The sequence below is a fragment of the Podarcis melisellensis genome, assembly GCF_964234715.1.
Source record: "Podarcis melisellensis genome assembly, chromosome: 14".
Classification (NCBI taxonomy): Eukaryota; Metazoa; Chordata; class Lepidosauria; order Squamata; family Lacertidae; genus Podarcis; species Podarcis melisellensis.
In genome coordinates this window covers 4,330,067-4,346,402 of record NC_138546.1, presented here as the reverse complement: position 1 = coordinate 4,346,402, position 16,336 = coordinate 4,330,067, and the positions used below count along the sequence as shown (strand labels likewise).

Below are 16,336 nucleotides of genomic sequence, written 5' to 3'. Positions count from 1 at the left end.
TGTGTACAATTGATATGCACAATTTCAACCAGCCAGCTTTCAACCGCACAAGGTTGAAATCACACGAGTAAATTGGGCGTTAAGTTGTGGCTGTACTGCATTGATTGTAAACGTTATGTGTTTGTGTTAATGTATCTATGTTTGTTTTAAGATGTGTTGTCAGTTGTCTGGAGTCCTTTGGGTACTGTGCAACTACCAAGTATTCATTACAGTTATTAATTATCATTATTATTATTATTAATGAATATGAATGATAATAACGATGATGGTGGTGATAATAATAATAATAGCACCAGGCTGATGAAGGCTGAATGAAGACCAGCAGCCTGATGAGGCGGGCACGGTCCGTTAGCTTTCAAAAGCATTTTTCATTGCGCAAAACTAGCATTTCCTGCATGTACAAATCTCCCATTTTCCGCTACCTCTCTCCCTTCCAAATGCACATCCAGCATGAACATCAGGGTATGTGGGAAGTCAGATCGCTGGCCCATCAGTTTTGTCTCCTCGCAGACTAGGGTTTCAGGAAGGGTTTTTTCCCAGCCCTACATACAAAAGCTGGGGATTGATCCTGGGAACTTGTACACCCCAAGCAGATACTCCACCACTGAAGTATGCCCTTTCTCCTCTTCCCCAAGGCCCCTGCCCTGAAGGGTTCGTTGTACGCCAGGACTGCCCAGCTGAAAATAGCAGAGCTGATCTGGGTGGGGAGCCAGTGCACACCCACCCTCAGATGTTTTGAGAATACAACTCCCAGAATCCCTGTCCACTGGCCATGCTGCAAGGGGCTGGTGGGAACTGGAGTCCAACAGCTGATTCTCCAGCCCTGGAGTAGACAGCATGCAGAATCAAACATATGGCTTACGTTTTCGGAGTGAGAAATTTTTGCCCATTTTCATTTCAGTGCACCATAAACTACTTGAATATCACTGAATATTGTGATTTATCATTTAATCTAACACAGGAGCAGTGAACTTGTTGCTCTCCAGAAGTTGTCAGGCTCCAACTCCCATCAGCCCCAGCCATCATGGTCAATGGTCAGGCATAACAGGAGCCTGGCAACATCTGGAGGGCCCCTGGTTGCCCAACCCTAGCGTACAGACTGGTAAAATGTGTGCTCCCTCGTGGGCTGACAGCCCATTCCCAGCTCCCTTGTGAAGGCTCAGTAGGATTAAAAGTGGAAAACGACAGCTCTGGGAACAATAACTCATAGGAAACGACTCGCCTTGACATGCAGCCGGGCATCTGTTTCAAACTCCACGCTGAGCTGCAGCTTCTCAACATCTCTTGGGTAATAGGTCTTTGCCTTCCTGGTCAGAAATCCTTGCACTCCCAGCTCAGTCTCATTCAGGCTGCCCAAGATGTAGCTGGGGAAGTCAGGCGGGTAGAAGCACCAGGGTACCCCCCTCGCGCTGCCCGAAGGCCAGTCACCATCGACGAAGCAGCATCCCCGGACCTCACACAGCTCCCGCGTCACGACTGTGCTTCTCTCAGGGAAACAGTCAAAGCGGAGGCTCTCTAGGATGGAGACACACTTGGTCAGGGGCAGCGTTCCGTGCTGACCCCACCAGATCTGCCCGAGAACCCAGACGGTCACCCCGCTAAGCAGGGAGGCCACCGTCAGGAGGCCCCCACCCAGCCACCAAGCGGACAACTTCTGATGACACAATGGTTTCCCATCAGCGGCCTCCTCTCCGGATTCTGTGATCTGGGGGACGTCTGCTGTCAGCTTCTGATAGGACTTCATTTTCTGCGTGCTGGAAGGAGAAAGGAAGAAGAAACCCACTGTGACAATATTTCTCTTATTCGCAACCACAGGAACTGAAGAAATAAGCGCAGAATGTTATCCACCGTCATCCCAGTAATTTTGACATTAGACTACTGTGATGCACTGCACAAGAGTCTGCCTTTGAAGACTATTCAGAAAGTTCACACAGCCGAAAGTGCAGCTGCTGAAGTGTTGACTGGATCAATAAAACTGAGCACATCTTGCCAGTTTTTAAACAGCTTCCCAACAGCCAGCATCTTTCACAAGTGTGGAAACTGAACATGAGCCTATAAAGCTGTTTAAGATCTTTAATTCCAAGTGTGGTTTTTTAGGCTTTAAAACAAGGATGGGAAACCTGTGAACCTCCAAACATTATCGGACTTCAACTGGCATCAGCCCCAGCCAGTGTGGCCAATGCACAGTGATGATGGGAGTTGTAGTACAACAAAAATTTCTGGAGGAGTACAGGTTCCCTATTCCTGCTATAGTAACTGACACAACGAAAGTAGGAAATTAAGCAGAGTGTCCTAAGAAGCAGTTTTGGTATGTGTCGTTTTTAACTTGTTTATAGAAGATCTAGAGTTACAGGTGAGAAATGAGGTGGTCACATTCACTGACAATGCTAAATTGTTCAGGAAAAAGCTCCAAAATGACTTTCCCAAACTGAGTGAATGGGTGGTAAACATGAATGCCAAGCAATGTAAACAAATGTAAGGTGCTGCATGTCAGGACAAAAATAATAATAATTTAAGATTTAAGATTTAAACTGTCAGTGACTGAGCAGGAATGAGATGGGCCATTGGCCTGCTTACGTCCTTATGTTAGGATCTCAATACCCTACTTGGTTTTACCAGTCTTGAGGGCAGCAGCTTTAAAAAGCAGCATATACACACGTCAGACAACCTTGCAGTCAACCTGCGCTTCCTTATTTACTGCAGCTAGGCTCACCTCTTGGGAGAGCTAAAACAAATCCATCTCCCCAACCATACCTCCATGTGTTTGCGCTTGATAATGGAAACAGCAGGAAGGAATAAAGCCTTGCAACTGTTGGATGGCACTACTGCAAACCTCCTTTATGGTCCAGCTCTCACTTCCATACATAGAGCTGGACCATAAAGAAGGCTGATTGCCAAAGAATTGATGCTTTTGAATTACAGTGCTGGAGGAGACTCTTGAGAGTCCCATGGACTGCAAGAAGATCAAACCTCTCCATTCTGAAGGAAATCAGCCCTGAGTGCTCACTGGAAGGACAGATCCTGAAGCTGAGGCTCCAAGACTTTGGCCACCTCATGAGAAGAGAAGACTTCCTGGAAAAGACCCTGATTTTAGGAAAGATGGAGGGCACAAAGAGAAGGGGACGTCAGAGGACGAGATGGTTGGACAGTGTTCTCGAAGCTACCAGCATGAGTGTGACCAACTGCGGGAGGCAGTGGAAGACAGGAGTGCCTGGCGTGCTCTGGTCCATAGGGTCACGAAGAGTCGGACATGACTAAACGACAACCACCACCACCGCAAACCTCCTAGAATAAGCTCTTGTATTTGTTTTTAGCAGAATATTTTTTTGAGCCTGCTCCCAGGAACACCATGAGCTGGATTCCGTGCTTTATATGCCTGGGCTGCATTCTTAGCTGTGGCAAACAGTAATGCTGTTTGCTTTTTAGAGCCTGAGTTGTTTTTTTGTTGCGCAACAATTGTTAATTATTCCTGCCTGCTTTTTTAAAAAAAACCTTTTTATTTGAAACATGTGTTTTTAAATTTTTTTGTGCACTGCCTGGATACTGACTGGTATTTAGGAAACAGCAAAAAAATTGATGAAGGTGATGATAAGTAAAAGAAGAAGAGTTTGGATTTGATATCCCGCCTTTCGTGGCTAACATTCTCCTTTCCCTTCCTCCTCCACAACAAACACTCTGTGAGGTGAGTGGGGCTGAGAGACTTCAGAGAAGTGTGACTGGCCCAAGGTCACCAAGCAGCTGCATGTGGAGGAGCAGGGAAGCGAACCCGGTTCACCAGATTACGAGTCTGCTGCTCTTAACCACTACACCACACTGGCTCTCTTTAAAAAAGCCTACCTACTAACAGAACAATTTGTAAGTGTCCTTTCCTTGTAACTTCTGAGTAGACCTGCACTGGCTGTGCTTTAAGTTTCATAGAATTTGCCTCCCCCCCCCCCCACACACATATAGAGGACCACACTGAAAGGCCATTATTGCAAGGTGCAAAATTCAGCACTATCACTCTAGGGCAGAACTTGTTACCTTTCCCCCAATCAGGGCTCTTGAACACACTCTGTCTCTGTTTTTCAGGCATTGTTCTATCTCTCTCTCACACACACCCTTTGATTTATTTGTTCTCACTGTGGAGAAATAGAAAGCGAAAGTGTTTTCATGCTTTCCTGCTGTGGCAAAAATCCAAAATGATTGTTTTTAAAGCCTTTTTAGAGGAGGAATTCAAATATGCAGACACCCCAAACCAATTTGATTTAATCAAACGAAACAAACATAAGTGAATGGGGGGAGGCACTGTCTGTTTTACCACACAGAAAAGGGCTCTGAGCAACCTTAAAAGACTGACAGAACTAGTTTACATCTAAAAAGAGTTGTATAAGACTATACTGCTATTGTGAAAGAACAAATAAGAGACCACTTCACTAGATCTATGAATTGTTATTCTTACTTGGCAGATTTTACACAGAATTGTAGAGCTGGTAAGGACCCCAAGGGCCATCTAGTCCAACCCCCTGCAATGCAGGAATCTCAGCTAAAGCATCCATGACAGGTGGCCATCCAAGCTCTGCTTCAAAACCTCCCATGGAGGAGTCTCCACCACCTTCCGAGGGAGTCTTACTGTCAGAAAGTTCTTCCTAGCATTTGGTCAGAATCTCCAAACTTTTCTGTTTGGATCCCACCCTCCAAAGCAGCAGAAAAAGGTTTCTCCATTTTCCATGTGACATCCCTTTAGATATTTGAAAATGGCTCTCATATCTCCCCTTGACCCAACTCCATCAACTGTTCCTCATAAGGCTTGATTCTTTGGCCCTTTATCATCTTGGTCATCCCACTTGCACACATTCCACCTTGCCAATATCCTTCTTAAACTATCGTGCCCAGAACTGGACAAAGGACTCCAGGTGGCGGTTTGACCCTAACTTGAGCACACAAAGAAAAATGCAAACAGCAGGCTGATTTGTAATAATAATAATAATAATAATAATAATAAATTTATTATTTATACCCAGCCCATCTGGCTGGGTTTCCCCAGCCACTCTGGGTGGCTTCCAACAGAATATTAAAATACAGTAGTCTATTAAACATTAAAAACTTCCCTAAACAGGGCTGCCTTCAGATGTCTTCTAAAAGTCTGGTAGTTGTTTGACATCTGGTGGAAGGGCGGGTGCCACTACCGAGAAGGCCCTCTGCCTGGTTCCCTGTAACTTGGTTTCTCACAGCAAGGGAACTGCCAGAAGGCCCTTGGGACTAGACCTCAGTGTCTGGGAAGAATGATGGGGGTGGAGACGCTCCTTCAGGTATACTGGACTGAAGCCGTTTAGGGCTTTAAAGGTGAGCACCAACACTTTCATTTGTGCTCGGAAAAGTACTGGGAGCTAGTGTAGGTCTTTCACTGTAATTGACAGCAGCACTACAGTAGCCCTGGCAATTGCTATTATTTTGGCCATCTGTTATGAATGCCCTAGCTGAGACCCCTGCATTGCGGGAGGGGGTGGTTTGAAGCTTGGATTCCCTTCCAACTCTACAATTCTATGATAATAATGTATCTGATGTGGCTTCTAACCCCGCCTTCCAAACACCAGCCTTAAAGTCTCTTCCTCCCCTCCCCTTCAACAGAAACAAAACCACCAGGAAACACATGCGCCTTGCCGACAGAGACCACCCAGCTCCATTCACCCGCTTTTCCCGCGCTTCCTTCCCCCGCATGAATGAACATTCTTCAGTGGGCGTGGCTACGCCAAGTACGGCGGGTGGGTGGGAGCCAGGAAGGAAGAGCCGGGAGGAGGAGGAGGGAGAGAAGCAGGAGCGAGAGGGCGTGGTTTTGGCACCTTTGCCCCGCCCCAGGCTCGCTGACGTCCGCCGTGGCGAGGCTCGGGTGACAACCCGTCCCCGGAAAGCGGCCCGAGCCCCGATTGGCTGGGCGGCTCGAGAGGGGGGAGGAGCTTCGGCGCGCGCTTGTTGCTGCCGCTGTTCTCCCTCCCGGCCTCCCCTCCCCTCCCTCCCTCCCTCCCGTCCCCGATGGGGGCGGGGAGGAGAACTTGACTTTCACTCACTCGCGGCACGCGCGCGCCAGGGAGAGGAGGCCAGAGCGAGGCCGCTGCGCTGAGGGGAGGCGAGGCGCGAGCCCGGCCGGCCGTTGCGAGGCCCCTTCGCCAGTTTTCGCCTCACGCTTCTCTGTCCGGCGGGTAGAAAGGGGGAGGGGGAAGAGTAGCCGCGGGTGTGCGCGCGCGCGCTCCCGCCCTCCCCGCGCTCCCGCCCGCCTAGTCCAAGGTAAGGCAAACGAGCGACTGACTGACTGGAGTGGCGGCGGTTGGCGGCGGCGCGGCTTTGTTGTTTCGTGAGGGGAAGAAAAACAGAGGCGAATTCGGTTGGACCGCTGAGGGGACGGAGGGAGGTCCGGGATTGGGCCGCGCGCTGGGCCGGCTCGCGCATGCGCCGCCTTGTGGAAGGGAGGGGGAGGAGCCTAGATGGGAGGGGTCAGAGAGAGAGAGGGAAAAGGCTCAAGGGAGGAATTTGCTGAGTCATTGCTGGAGCCAAGCACGTGGTGGCAAAATAAAGTCTGCCACGCCATGTCTATCTATGTAGGTATGAAGTTCTCTCTCCCCTCTTCCCTGCCCCTGTGTGGATCAGAGTTTGTTTGACTTTTAAAAGACATCTGAAGGCAGCCCTGTTTAGGGAAGCTTTTAATGTTTAATAGGTTATTGTATTTTAATATTCTGTTGGAAGCTGCCCAGAGTGGCTGGGGAAACCCAGCCGGAGGAGTGGGGTATAAATATTATTATTATTATGGGAGGGGAAGCTGGTCTATTAGTGTGTGTGGGGTGCTGCCTGTCAACTTTAGCCCACCACCCCACCTCGCCCTCACCCCATTTGCTTGTTTGCAACTAACCATCACGGGGCGCTCACCCATCATACAGTCATACCTCGGGTTGAATACTCTTAGAGCTGAGCGTGTTCGAGTTGCACTTGGCAGCAACCCTGAAGTAACGGAGTGCGTTACTCCCGGGTTTCGCTGCTTGCACATGCGCAGAAGCTCAAAATGACGTCACACGCATGCACAGAAGCAGCAGAAAGCGATGCGCGTGTGCGCAGACGTGCCATTGCTAGTTATGTTTGCTTCTAGATGCGAACGGGGCTCCGGAACGGATCCCGTTTCTATCTAGAGGTACCATTGTATAGCGTTTTTATCCTGCCCCTTCAACATAGGTTTATGTTCACAGGTGGCTAGCAGGTTAGTAACAACCATACTAAACAGTTTATTCATGATGATGAATAAACAAAGCACACATACTGAAGTTGGGATAGCTTAGTCAGTAGAGCATGTGACTCTTAATCTCAGGGTTGTGGGTTTGAGACCCTTGTTGGGCAAAAGATTCCTTCCTTGCAGGGGGGTTGGACCAGATGATCTTTGTGGTCCTTTACAACTCTACAATTATATGATTCTAGGAGGCTAATTGGGATGCGGGTGGTGCTGTGGGTTAAACCACTGTGCCTCTTGGCTTGCTGATTGAAAGGTTGTGGTTTGAATCCCCATGACAGGGTGAGCTCCCGTTGTTCAGTCCCAGCTCCTGCCAACCTAGCAATTTGAAAGCATGTCGAAGTTCAAGTAGATAAATAGGTACCACTCTGGTGGGAAGGTAAACAGTGTTTCCGTGTGCTGCTCTGGTTTATCCAGAAGCAGCTTAGTCATGCTGGCCACATAACCCGAAAAAACTGTCTGCGGAAGTGGACAAACACCAGCTACCTCAGCCTTTAAAGTGAGATGAGCGCCACAACTCCAGAGTCGTTCACGACTGGACTTAATTGTCAGGGGTCCCTTTACCCTTTACCTTTTATGAAGCTAATACAGCAAATTCAACCAACAAACTCAAACAGCAGCAACCAATACAAATAAATTGTAAAATTGAACTGCTCTAAGTTAGTGAATGCTTACATTAGCAGCTCTTAAAAGCTTCATGAAATTGAAATAGCGACTATAATTTCAATGGAAATACATTTTATCGTGGTGAAGAACAATGTGGCCAGGTGACCTTTCTGCTGCTCAGCAGCTAATGTTAATGGGCACCTTCGATACTTTCCTTTGTCTTCCTTTTATGATTTCTTCTTTATATTGTACTTGAATGGGACAGCCTTTCAAATACATGACTCTTCAGATTCAGATACAGAGGACTGTCCTCTGTGAAGGAGGACACGTAGTCACTGTAGCCTGTAAGGCTATTTTATGCTCCCAAAATGTTGCTGCTTTTCAAATTGGCATATGGTAAAGTATCTATATAAATGTATTTATTGCACATCAGAGCAGTTCAAGAAGCCAGAAGGCAAGACTTTATCTCTGTTATATTATTCACTGTAATAATATGTTCTATTTCATTTGTCTCCCAACTGCTCGAGAAGAAGCTAAGGATAACATACACACAGCCATGCCCGCCCCCCGCTCTGAACCTCCAAATTTTGCAACAGCCCTGGTGCTTGTCAAAGGGAGAGTGACAAAAATTGGGAAGGACATTGAGACAAGGTCCTGTAAGGAAAGGGTAAAGCAGTTTAGAAAAACAATAATAATTATATTTGTATACTGCCCTTCATCCATAGATCAGAGGGCAGTTCACAACATCAAAATACAAAACAAGAACACAATAAAATGTTCAGCCTGTAGAAGCTATTATGAAGAGGTAGTCTGACAGCCTTCTTAAGATATTGGAAAGCTGTCAAACAGATCACAGAGCAAAGGATGCGGATGAACTTCTTGACCACACAAGCTGTTTGATAGTTGAATAGATGGCTTGCAATGTGGCAGACTTTCTGTTACAAGATTTAACACAGAGGCTGGGTGGTCGGTCATCACCTATCAGGGATGCTGTAGCAGGGGCTTGGACTGGATGACCTTTGACACCCCTTCTGATGTATATTTTTGGCTTAGAGAATGGTCCATGGTCATCAGGGAGCTTCCTGGGTTAATGAGGAGCTGATCTATGCCCACCTGGTCCTAGCTTGTCACACTAACTGCTACACCATACATACAATATTCTGTAAAAAAATACTTCTTAACTACAACCACCACATTGTAGAACTGCATAGACAGCCTGCATATATGATTGTTACATGCTCTTGATCTCTAAGGTAAAACCACAAATGTCACACCAGCTCAGATACCGCTTTCACCGCCTACCCCTGCATGCTTACGTGAATCATTTTGTGGTTCAGAGACACCATAAAAGGGGGCAAAGGGAGAAACCCTATTATCTTCCAACTTATAGGTGTCTCTGTACATGGAGCTGATACCTAGGTTATTTCAAGCAAATAGCTAGTTTTATGCCTGTGTGATATGTATGTGCGCGTGTAGAAACTTGTGAGAGCAGAGACCTACCATTTTGCTTATGTTATACTGTAAAGCATTAGATAGATTAGCTTTTCTGACACCTTAAAAGTGCAACGCTTAGTGGCATGTGAAATGTCTCCCCTCTATTGGCAGGTTGTGAACATCCACAGGTACATGTTTGTAAGCAGTGGTGCACCTGTTTGCATTTCATGGCCTCTTGGCCCCACTGTTGACAAAAACTTAGTTTGTTCATAGCCATGTTCCCGTGTGGCTATATTTTATATATGCACCGTGTAATCTTATAATTTATACAATGAACTGGATTCTGGTCTATGAAATTACTCTGGAGCTGAGCTTATGTAGCCAAAAAGACATGCGTGCGCACGCGCGTGCATCACAGCTGACTAGGGGTAAACCCCAGACCCATCCATCAGAGTCTATGTTTCCTATTTGGTGGGGTGATGGAAGGAGCATATCACATGGCAACGTTTTGTTGCAGGTGCCATTTGTGCTGCAATTACAGGTAACTCGCAATTTAAGTGCATTTCACTTTAAGCACTTGGCATATACACATATACACACATATACATTGGGGGGGGGGGGACTTTGGCAATCCCATCCGCCATTGTGCCCAGTGTGTTTTGACTATACACAATTTTGGCTTTACTCGTTCTCCGCGGATTGTAACCCCGGCATAAATTGAGAGTATATTGCTAATCCAAAGCCACCTTTTTTGCAACAAATTAACTTGGTTACTTCTCTGGCTACCTTTATGTTTGATGAGTGTGTGAGCAGGAATTTATATATTCTTGTTTGCTTCTAGTGGAATCTACCCAATGCCCCTGAGTCTAATATTGTTAAAACCAAGGAAACTCCTGGTTCCGTGTCTCACCGCAGCCCTCCAATCAATTCAGTTCATCAGTCTCACTTTCAGTAGTCAGGGGAATAACCATACCAACCTGCCTTATGGGAAGGCTGAGAATGATGAATATGTGAAGGGCTGGGGGAGTTATATTGGAATTTATTTAGTGCCAGAGGGGCTGTGACATTCACAACTTGCTGCACAGGTTGCACATGCATGAGCAGTTGTGCGATGTGGGTAGGTTGGTGTGAAATCTATTCTGGACTTTGTTATAGTAAGTTTAAATGTTGTTTTGTTTTTCACGGATGAATGTGTAATTGTACTTTAGGAGTAGAATGAGCTCCAGTACTCTGCTTGCGGTTGGGAAAGTTTGGCTTTGGGTTCGAGGAATTTCAGCCCTGCCGAATGAGTCGGCAGATTAACTCCTTTTAGGGACTCTAGATATGAGGTGCCTCTGAGTCATTGTGCTCTTTGCACTTTCAGTGGCAGCATGCATGCATCCTGGCCAGCTAACTTCAGATGAGTCCATTCAGCAAAATCTAATCTCCTTGCATCTTGATGGCATGCACAGCAGGCTTTGGTAGTTTGTGGGAAGCATGCAACAGACATCGGTGGAGGGAAGCCGCTTGAACTGGGTTCTGCAGCAGTGGAATCTATTGCAAAAGAAACGGGAGTTTCGCTTTCCTCAAATCACTTAATCTCTGCAATCTGTGAACTACTGTGGACTGCTTTAATTGGTCATACCTTCTTATGACAGCTCATAGTTGAAATTCTCAACTAGGGAGTGTATCTTAATCATCTGTTCTCACAGGGCCACCAGGGAGACTTCCAAAAATCTCATGGGATTCAAATCAAAAGAATTCAGTGAATACTGGCACAGTGAGGGCCAATATAACTTGCCCACTGGTTTAATATTGGTGCAGTATACTGCTTCCTTACTGGTTAGACAATGGATGGGCAGTTAGTGACCTGAGAACTCCTTGCAGGCTCCTCTGCTGATTTCTCCCAAGCCAAGACACAGGCTCAGGGCTCTCCACTCTCCAGTGTGAGCATAGCCTTTGCCAGAGTTTTTGCCTCTTATGTACTTTCCCTTATGCACCCTGATAGATTAACATGTGTAAGATAAGGGGAGAACAAAACCAAAGCATCTGTTGCTGCTCTTGTGAGACAGAAGGGGATTAAAGAGCCCTTTCCCTGTGTCTTGCTCCTACAGGAAAGCAACCCTATGGGAAGTAAGCATGGCTGGCATTGTAACTTTTGGTCAGGTCAGTTTATGATCCCCATTACAGTTCTGAGAGGGGACTAGCTAGAAAAGCAACCATTATTTGTCATGTGTAGATATGATTAAGCATAGAGTTGTTTTGGGTCCACTAAAGCAGGCTTCCTCAACCTTGGGCCTCCAGATGTTTTGAGACTACAGTTCCCATCATTCCTGGCCACTGGTCCTGCTAGCTAGGGATCATGGGAGTTGTAGGCCAAAAACATCTGGAGGCCCAAGGTTGAGGAAGCCTGCACTAAAGGACTTGCAGAAACCCAGCGGGCTTCAACTTTTTTTTTTTTGAATAACAGCTCTCCAGGCTTTTCAAAGTCTCAAATTTTCAAAAATGGTCAGCCTAAAAAATGGAGCTGCTGTTTGAGAATCATAATAGGATATGTGGAGTAGGGCAATGTGTATTTTACACCCTGGTGACGCCTGTCCAGAATACAGGCCGGAGTATCTCGTATGAGAGGGAGGATAGACTGCCATGGGGGGGGGGTGTGCTCTTTTTAAAAAAAAGTTAGGAAAGAAGTAGAAGTTTGGGGAGAGAGAACTTCCTGTGAATTCCACCATCTTTCATTTAGACTAGGTTGCCTTCCTGATGTTCGTGGACATCACAGGTTCTCTAGAGAGTCTCTGCTTTAGATAATAGAGTGTCCAATAAGTCTGGCACTCTGCTATGACTAGAGACTTGGCTGTGCGCTAAGAAGGATGGTGGGGAAATGGAAAGCAACCTCTGGGTTGATAGCATTCCCCTGACAAGAGACCAAAGTCTGTTGTGAAGAGCAGCAGACACATTTTGCACCTGGCTATCGGCCACTTTCAGCCAGGTGCCAGGATGGCGCCTGACGTCTCCACCACGTGGAGATGCACACCTGGGGATCATTTGATCTTGACCGCTTTCACACACTAGAAACACATCTGTAGAATTCTATCCATTAAATCTTATGCACAATCAGAATGAAGTTCAGGAACCAAAAAGTCATATTGAAAAATATAACTTTCAAGCCGTTTGGCCCCAAAATGGCAACCAGGCATTCTGTTTTGGCAACTGTAACCTTGGTTTAAGGCGCTGTTTGGCACCTAGCTTATATAGCTGAGTTTCTAACACTGGTAGAGGCATGGGAAAGGGTTTCTAAAGGCACCCATTGGGTTATCTTGGCAAGCCAATTGTCTTTCAGCTTCAGCCCCATCACCTATAAAATGGTGCTACACATGCTTTACTTTACTTTACATGTAAGCAGAACCCTGCAGGATCGCACTAGGCATCTGTTTAGGCCAGAATCATGCTTCCCGTGGCATTCATTTGGGTGTACCTCAAGAGCTCACAAGCAGCGCTCAAAGGCAGCAGCCGTCTCCCACTGTTGCCCCTAGCAACTGACATTCAGGGCACGCTACCTCTGAACATGGAGGATCGAAATAACCGCTGATAGTTGTTGATTGACGTATCCTCCACGAATGACCAACGTAACTGCGTGAAGCACTTTAAGCACACGCACAAAAAAGCACAACCTGTGCTAACAATGCCAATTCGTTAGACGCTAGAGGAACTCCCCCTTCCCAGTTGTAGAACTGAGATGCTTCCAAACATAAAATCACTTCAAGCAATCCGAAACTTTCTCCTTCCTGTTTTCCAAAGCTGTTCCTCTTCTTTCAAAACTAAGCAAGGGGGAAATTGTCTTAGGGGGAACGTCCTAAGAAAAGAGACCTTTGCAAATCAGGAATTAGCTAAGCAAGCAAAAATCCTTCTGCCAAGGGCAGGCCGTAGAGGACCTCTATTATTTGGCTGCCTCTCACACACACTATTCTGCTTCCCTTCAGTCTCCTTGCTGGCTTCTTTTTTTAAAAAAAAGGTTCTTGGAAGTAGAGAAAGAAGCAGAAAATAGAGTATTCCATCCTCTTAAGGTGGAAAGTTTGTGCCTCTTTTTGTGGATGGGATTCTGAGGCCCTCTTGTTTTGACACTCCAGCCCTGCTCAAACCACTAGCCCAGTCAGCCTGATGTGGTTTAGTATTTAATTCATTTACCTTGCTGTTTCTGCACCGGCAAAACCCGCAACTTGCTGGCCTGCTTGCTGTGTTTTCTTCCTTGCGTGTACAAGCTGTAATGCAGCGAAGCCTTCCTTCTTGCAGTCACTTCCTAAACATGATGGACACCCGTGTTACCCAATAGCAGTGCACAGTATCAGCAGAGCCGTAGGCAAGGGATAATTAACCCTATTTTGTACCTACGAAATGAGCAAGTGGGAAAAGGGGGTTGCTGAAATCTGGACTTTGTCACAGATAAAATTGTTTTGGAACGGATTGCATCAGAAAAGCAAAGAGCCGAGCTGGGCTTTGTGAAATGGTTTAGTGGCTTCAGATCATTAACTTAGAAAGGGTCTCGGCAGCAGTGGTATTTCATAAGAGCAACGGTTCTAGAGATTGCATTATTTTCAGTTTTGCAGCCTTGGCTGTATTGAGAGTTTCATGGTGGTGGAAGAAACCACAGCTGCCCCCTCCACTTTATGGAAGCTATAAAAGATTAAGGGCTAGGAAACTGCATTATTAATGCTGTGTGGCAGCACATGCTGATGATATTTGCAGCATCTTCAAATGAACTCTTAGTGTGTTGCATTTCATGCTAGTGAGATTTGCAGTAGTGATAACTTGTCTTGTGCCACCTGAACTCTCCATTTCTGGTTGAGCTGTGAGTCTGCAAGGTGCTGACCATCAAACCTGGAGCGGCAGTTGTTCAGCGTCTGGAGAGCTACTGGGGAAAGGCAGCTGAACTCTTTGGTGGTCAAGCATCTATCTATGTTAGGTGAGGTTTCAAAGGCTTTAAAGCGGCAGTGCTTTGGGTTGGAGCCACACATGGTGGCCCCAGTATTCCCTCTGCCTTTTCCATTGGGGACCCCCTGGAGAGCAAGTGGTGGGTGAACTGATTCAGACTCATCAGCTGAAAAGCCTGGTCCGCACCTCTTGGAAGTATGATTGACAAACTCCCCTTCAAAAAGGTTCCCTTAGACCAGGGGTCGGCAAAGTTTTTGCGGCTTGGGCCGGTTCACGGTCCCGCAGATGCTGTGGTGGTCCGGAGAACGTGCAAACGCTCCTTCCGGCATGGAGGAGGCGTACGCAGCTTCCCATTGGCTGCAGGAGCTTCCTGCAGCCAATGGGAAGCCGCCCAGCATCGCAGAAGGTGGTCCCCGCTCTGTTTCATCCCGGTTTAGCGTGACGCACGGGAGTCAACCAAGCAGGCGGCGGAGGTCCCCGAGCAGGCGGCAGGGGTCCATGGGCTGGTTAAACGACCCCCACGTGGCCCATGGGCCTTAGGTTGCCAACCCCTGCCTTAGACCCTTTCCCCACTGGATTCTCTTTTCACATCTGATCATCTATCAAGGAGCCAAATAATAATATAGCACATTTTGGGGATGTCACAATGTTCTGAAAACGTGACTTACATGGACTTGCGGTTGGGCCCAACCCCTACCCTGAGTGAGCAGTGGGTCCTCTTTCATAACGCACCACACTTGATGCTCCCCTGTCATTGAGCATTGCAGGAGAAGATGCGTTGCGGTGAGCATAATGCTCGTTCAGGAAATCAGTTCACCATTATTGATCTCACTGAGGTATGCCTAACAAGCTTCTGAGGAACCCCAGGGTTCTCTAGAACACACTAAGTGCCAATACTTAAGTGTTGAGTTTTAGGAGCATAATTCTTGCTTTGAGTGTGCAAACAGGCAAATGAGGGTTACAACCTTTTTGAAAAAGCAGAACATGTGCTTTGAATGCAAAAGGTCCCCGATTAATGGCATCTCCCATTAAAAGGACATCTAGTAGCAGATGATGGGAAATACCTATGCTGGAGGTCCTGGAGGGCCACTTTCAGTTGGAGTAGACCAGCCTTTCCCAATCTGGCTCCCTCCAGATATTTTGATCCACCTACTCCAGCCAATATGCTGGATGATGGGACCTGTAGTCCAAAATAACTAAAGTGCACCTGCTTTGCAAAGGCTGGTGTGGATAATAGTGGGCTTGACGAATCAATGGCCTGACCTGGTCTAAGGCAGCTTCATATATTCAGGTGGATTACACTGCCATTATCCCTGTCCATTGATAGGTCTCTTCCATAGAACTTTGCCAATCTGTGTTGTCCAAAGCACAGTCATGCCTCTCCCTCTGCATTTGTTTCCCTTGTAACCAAAGACTATCTGCAGCATCTGCTTCCCAGACCACGGAAGACTCTCTGATCCCCATCCAGCCTTCTTCCAGAGAGCCGTGGTTTGGCAGAGGCCTCTCTCAGCCTCCTGCTTTGCTCCTGCCCGTTTTTCGCTGCTGGTTCTGATCACTAGGGAAACAGGAACCTGGCCAGCTGGGTGAATTCTCCCTGCTATGTAAACACTGTGACTCACCTGTTTCCCTTTTTTTTTCTCCTTCCCACCACCACCAGTTCAAGGCAAATCTTTGCATATGCTCACCGTCTGTATGATTCTGATTATTGCCAATGTCCACCCTTGCTATGTTGTTGTGGGTAATGGGCTGACCGTGTATGAGTGAGGATAGATGCAGCAGGAGAAAAAATTGTGAAGGATAGAGTGGAAGCATCTCCCTGCAAGCAGTGCTCCATGCTTAGTGTTTACTGGCCCCTGTGATTCCTTTTGTTGGGCTTTGGTTAATGTGTTCATTTAAAGAAAAATACTGGCGTTTGGGATATTTTATAAAACGTAAAATAAAAAACCTTAGGGATAACTATCTTATGTTTCCATAGAACATAGAAATGTAGATAAAAGAAAGAATAATGACTAAATCGTGATCTTTTGTCTACACGGAAGTAAGTCCCATTGTCTTCAGCGGGACTTACTTCCAGGTAAGTGTGCAAAAGATTGCAACCTAAGCAGAATATTAGTTAAGCGCAGTGGGTCTACTTGT

At 46.7% G+C, this 16,336-nt stretch overlaps 2 protein-coding genes across 2 annotated transcripts in view; one reads left to right on the top strand and one right to left on the bottom strand.

The window, feature by feature from the left end:
* Positions 1–16,336, bottom strand: part of LOC309357290 (lysosomal alpha-glucosidase-like) — a 45,929-nt gene that overhangs the window by 25,647 nt on the left and 3,946 nt on the right. Inside the window, exons 2-3 of the mRNA XM_081889444.1 lie at positions 13,457–13,568; positions 1,223–1,754 (exon numbers count right to left, since the gene is read on the bottom strand). Coding sequence (XP_081745570.1) covers positions 1,223–1,754; positions 13,457–13,568 — 644 coding nt within the window. The remainder of the gene's footprint in view (positions 1–1,222; positions 1,755–13,456; positions 13,569–16,336) is intronic.
* MAFK (MAF bZIP transcription factor K) overlaps positions 6,048–16,336 on the top strand; it is a 31,130-nt gene continuing 20,841 nt past the window's right edge. Inside the window, exon 1 of the mRNA XM_081889414.1 lies at positions 6,048–6,264. The gene's annotated coding sequence lies outside the window, so the exon portion shown is untranslated. The remainder of the gene's footprint in view (positions 6,265–16,336) is intronic.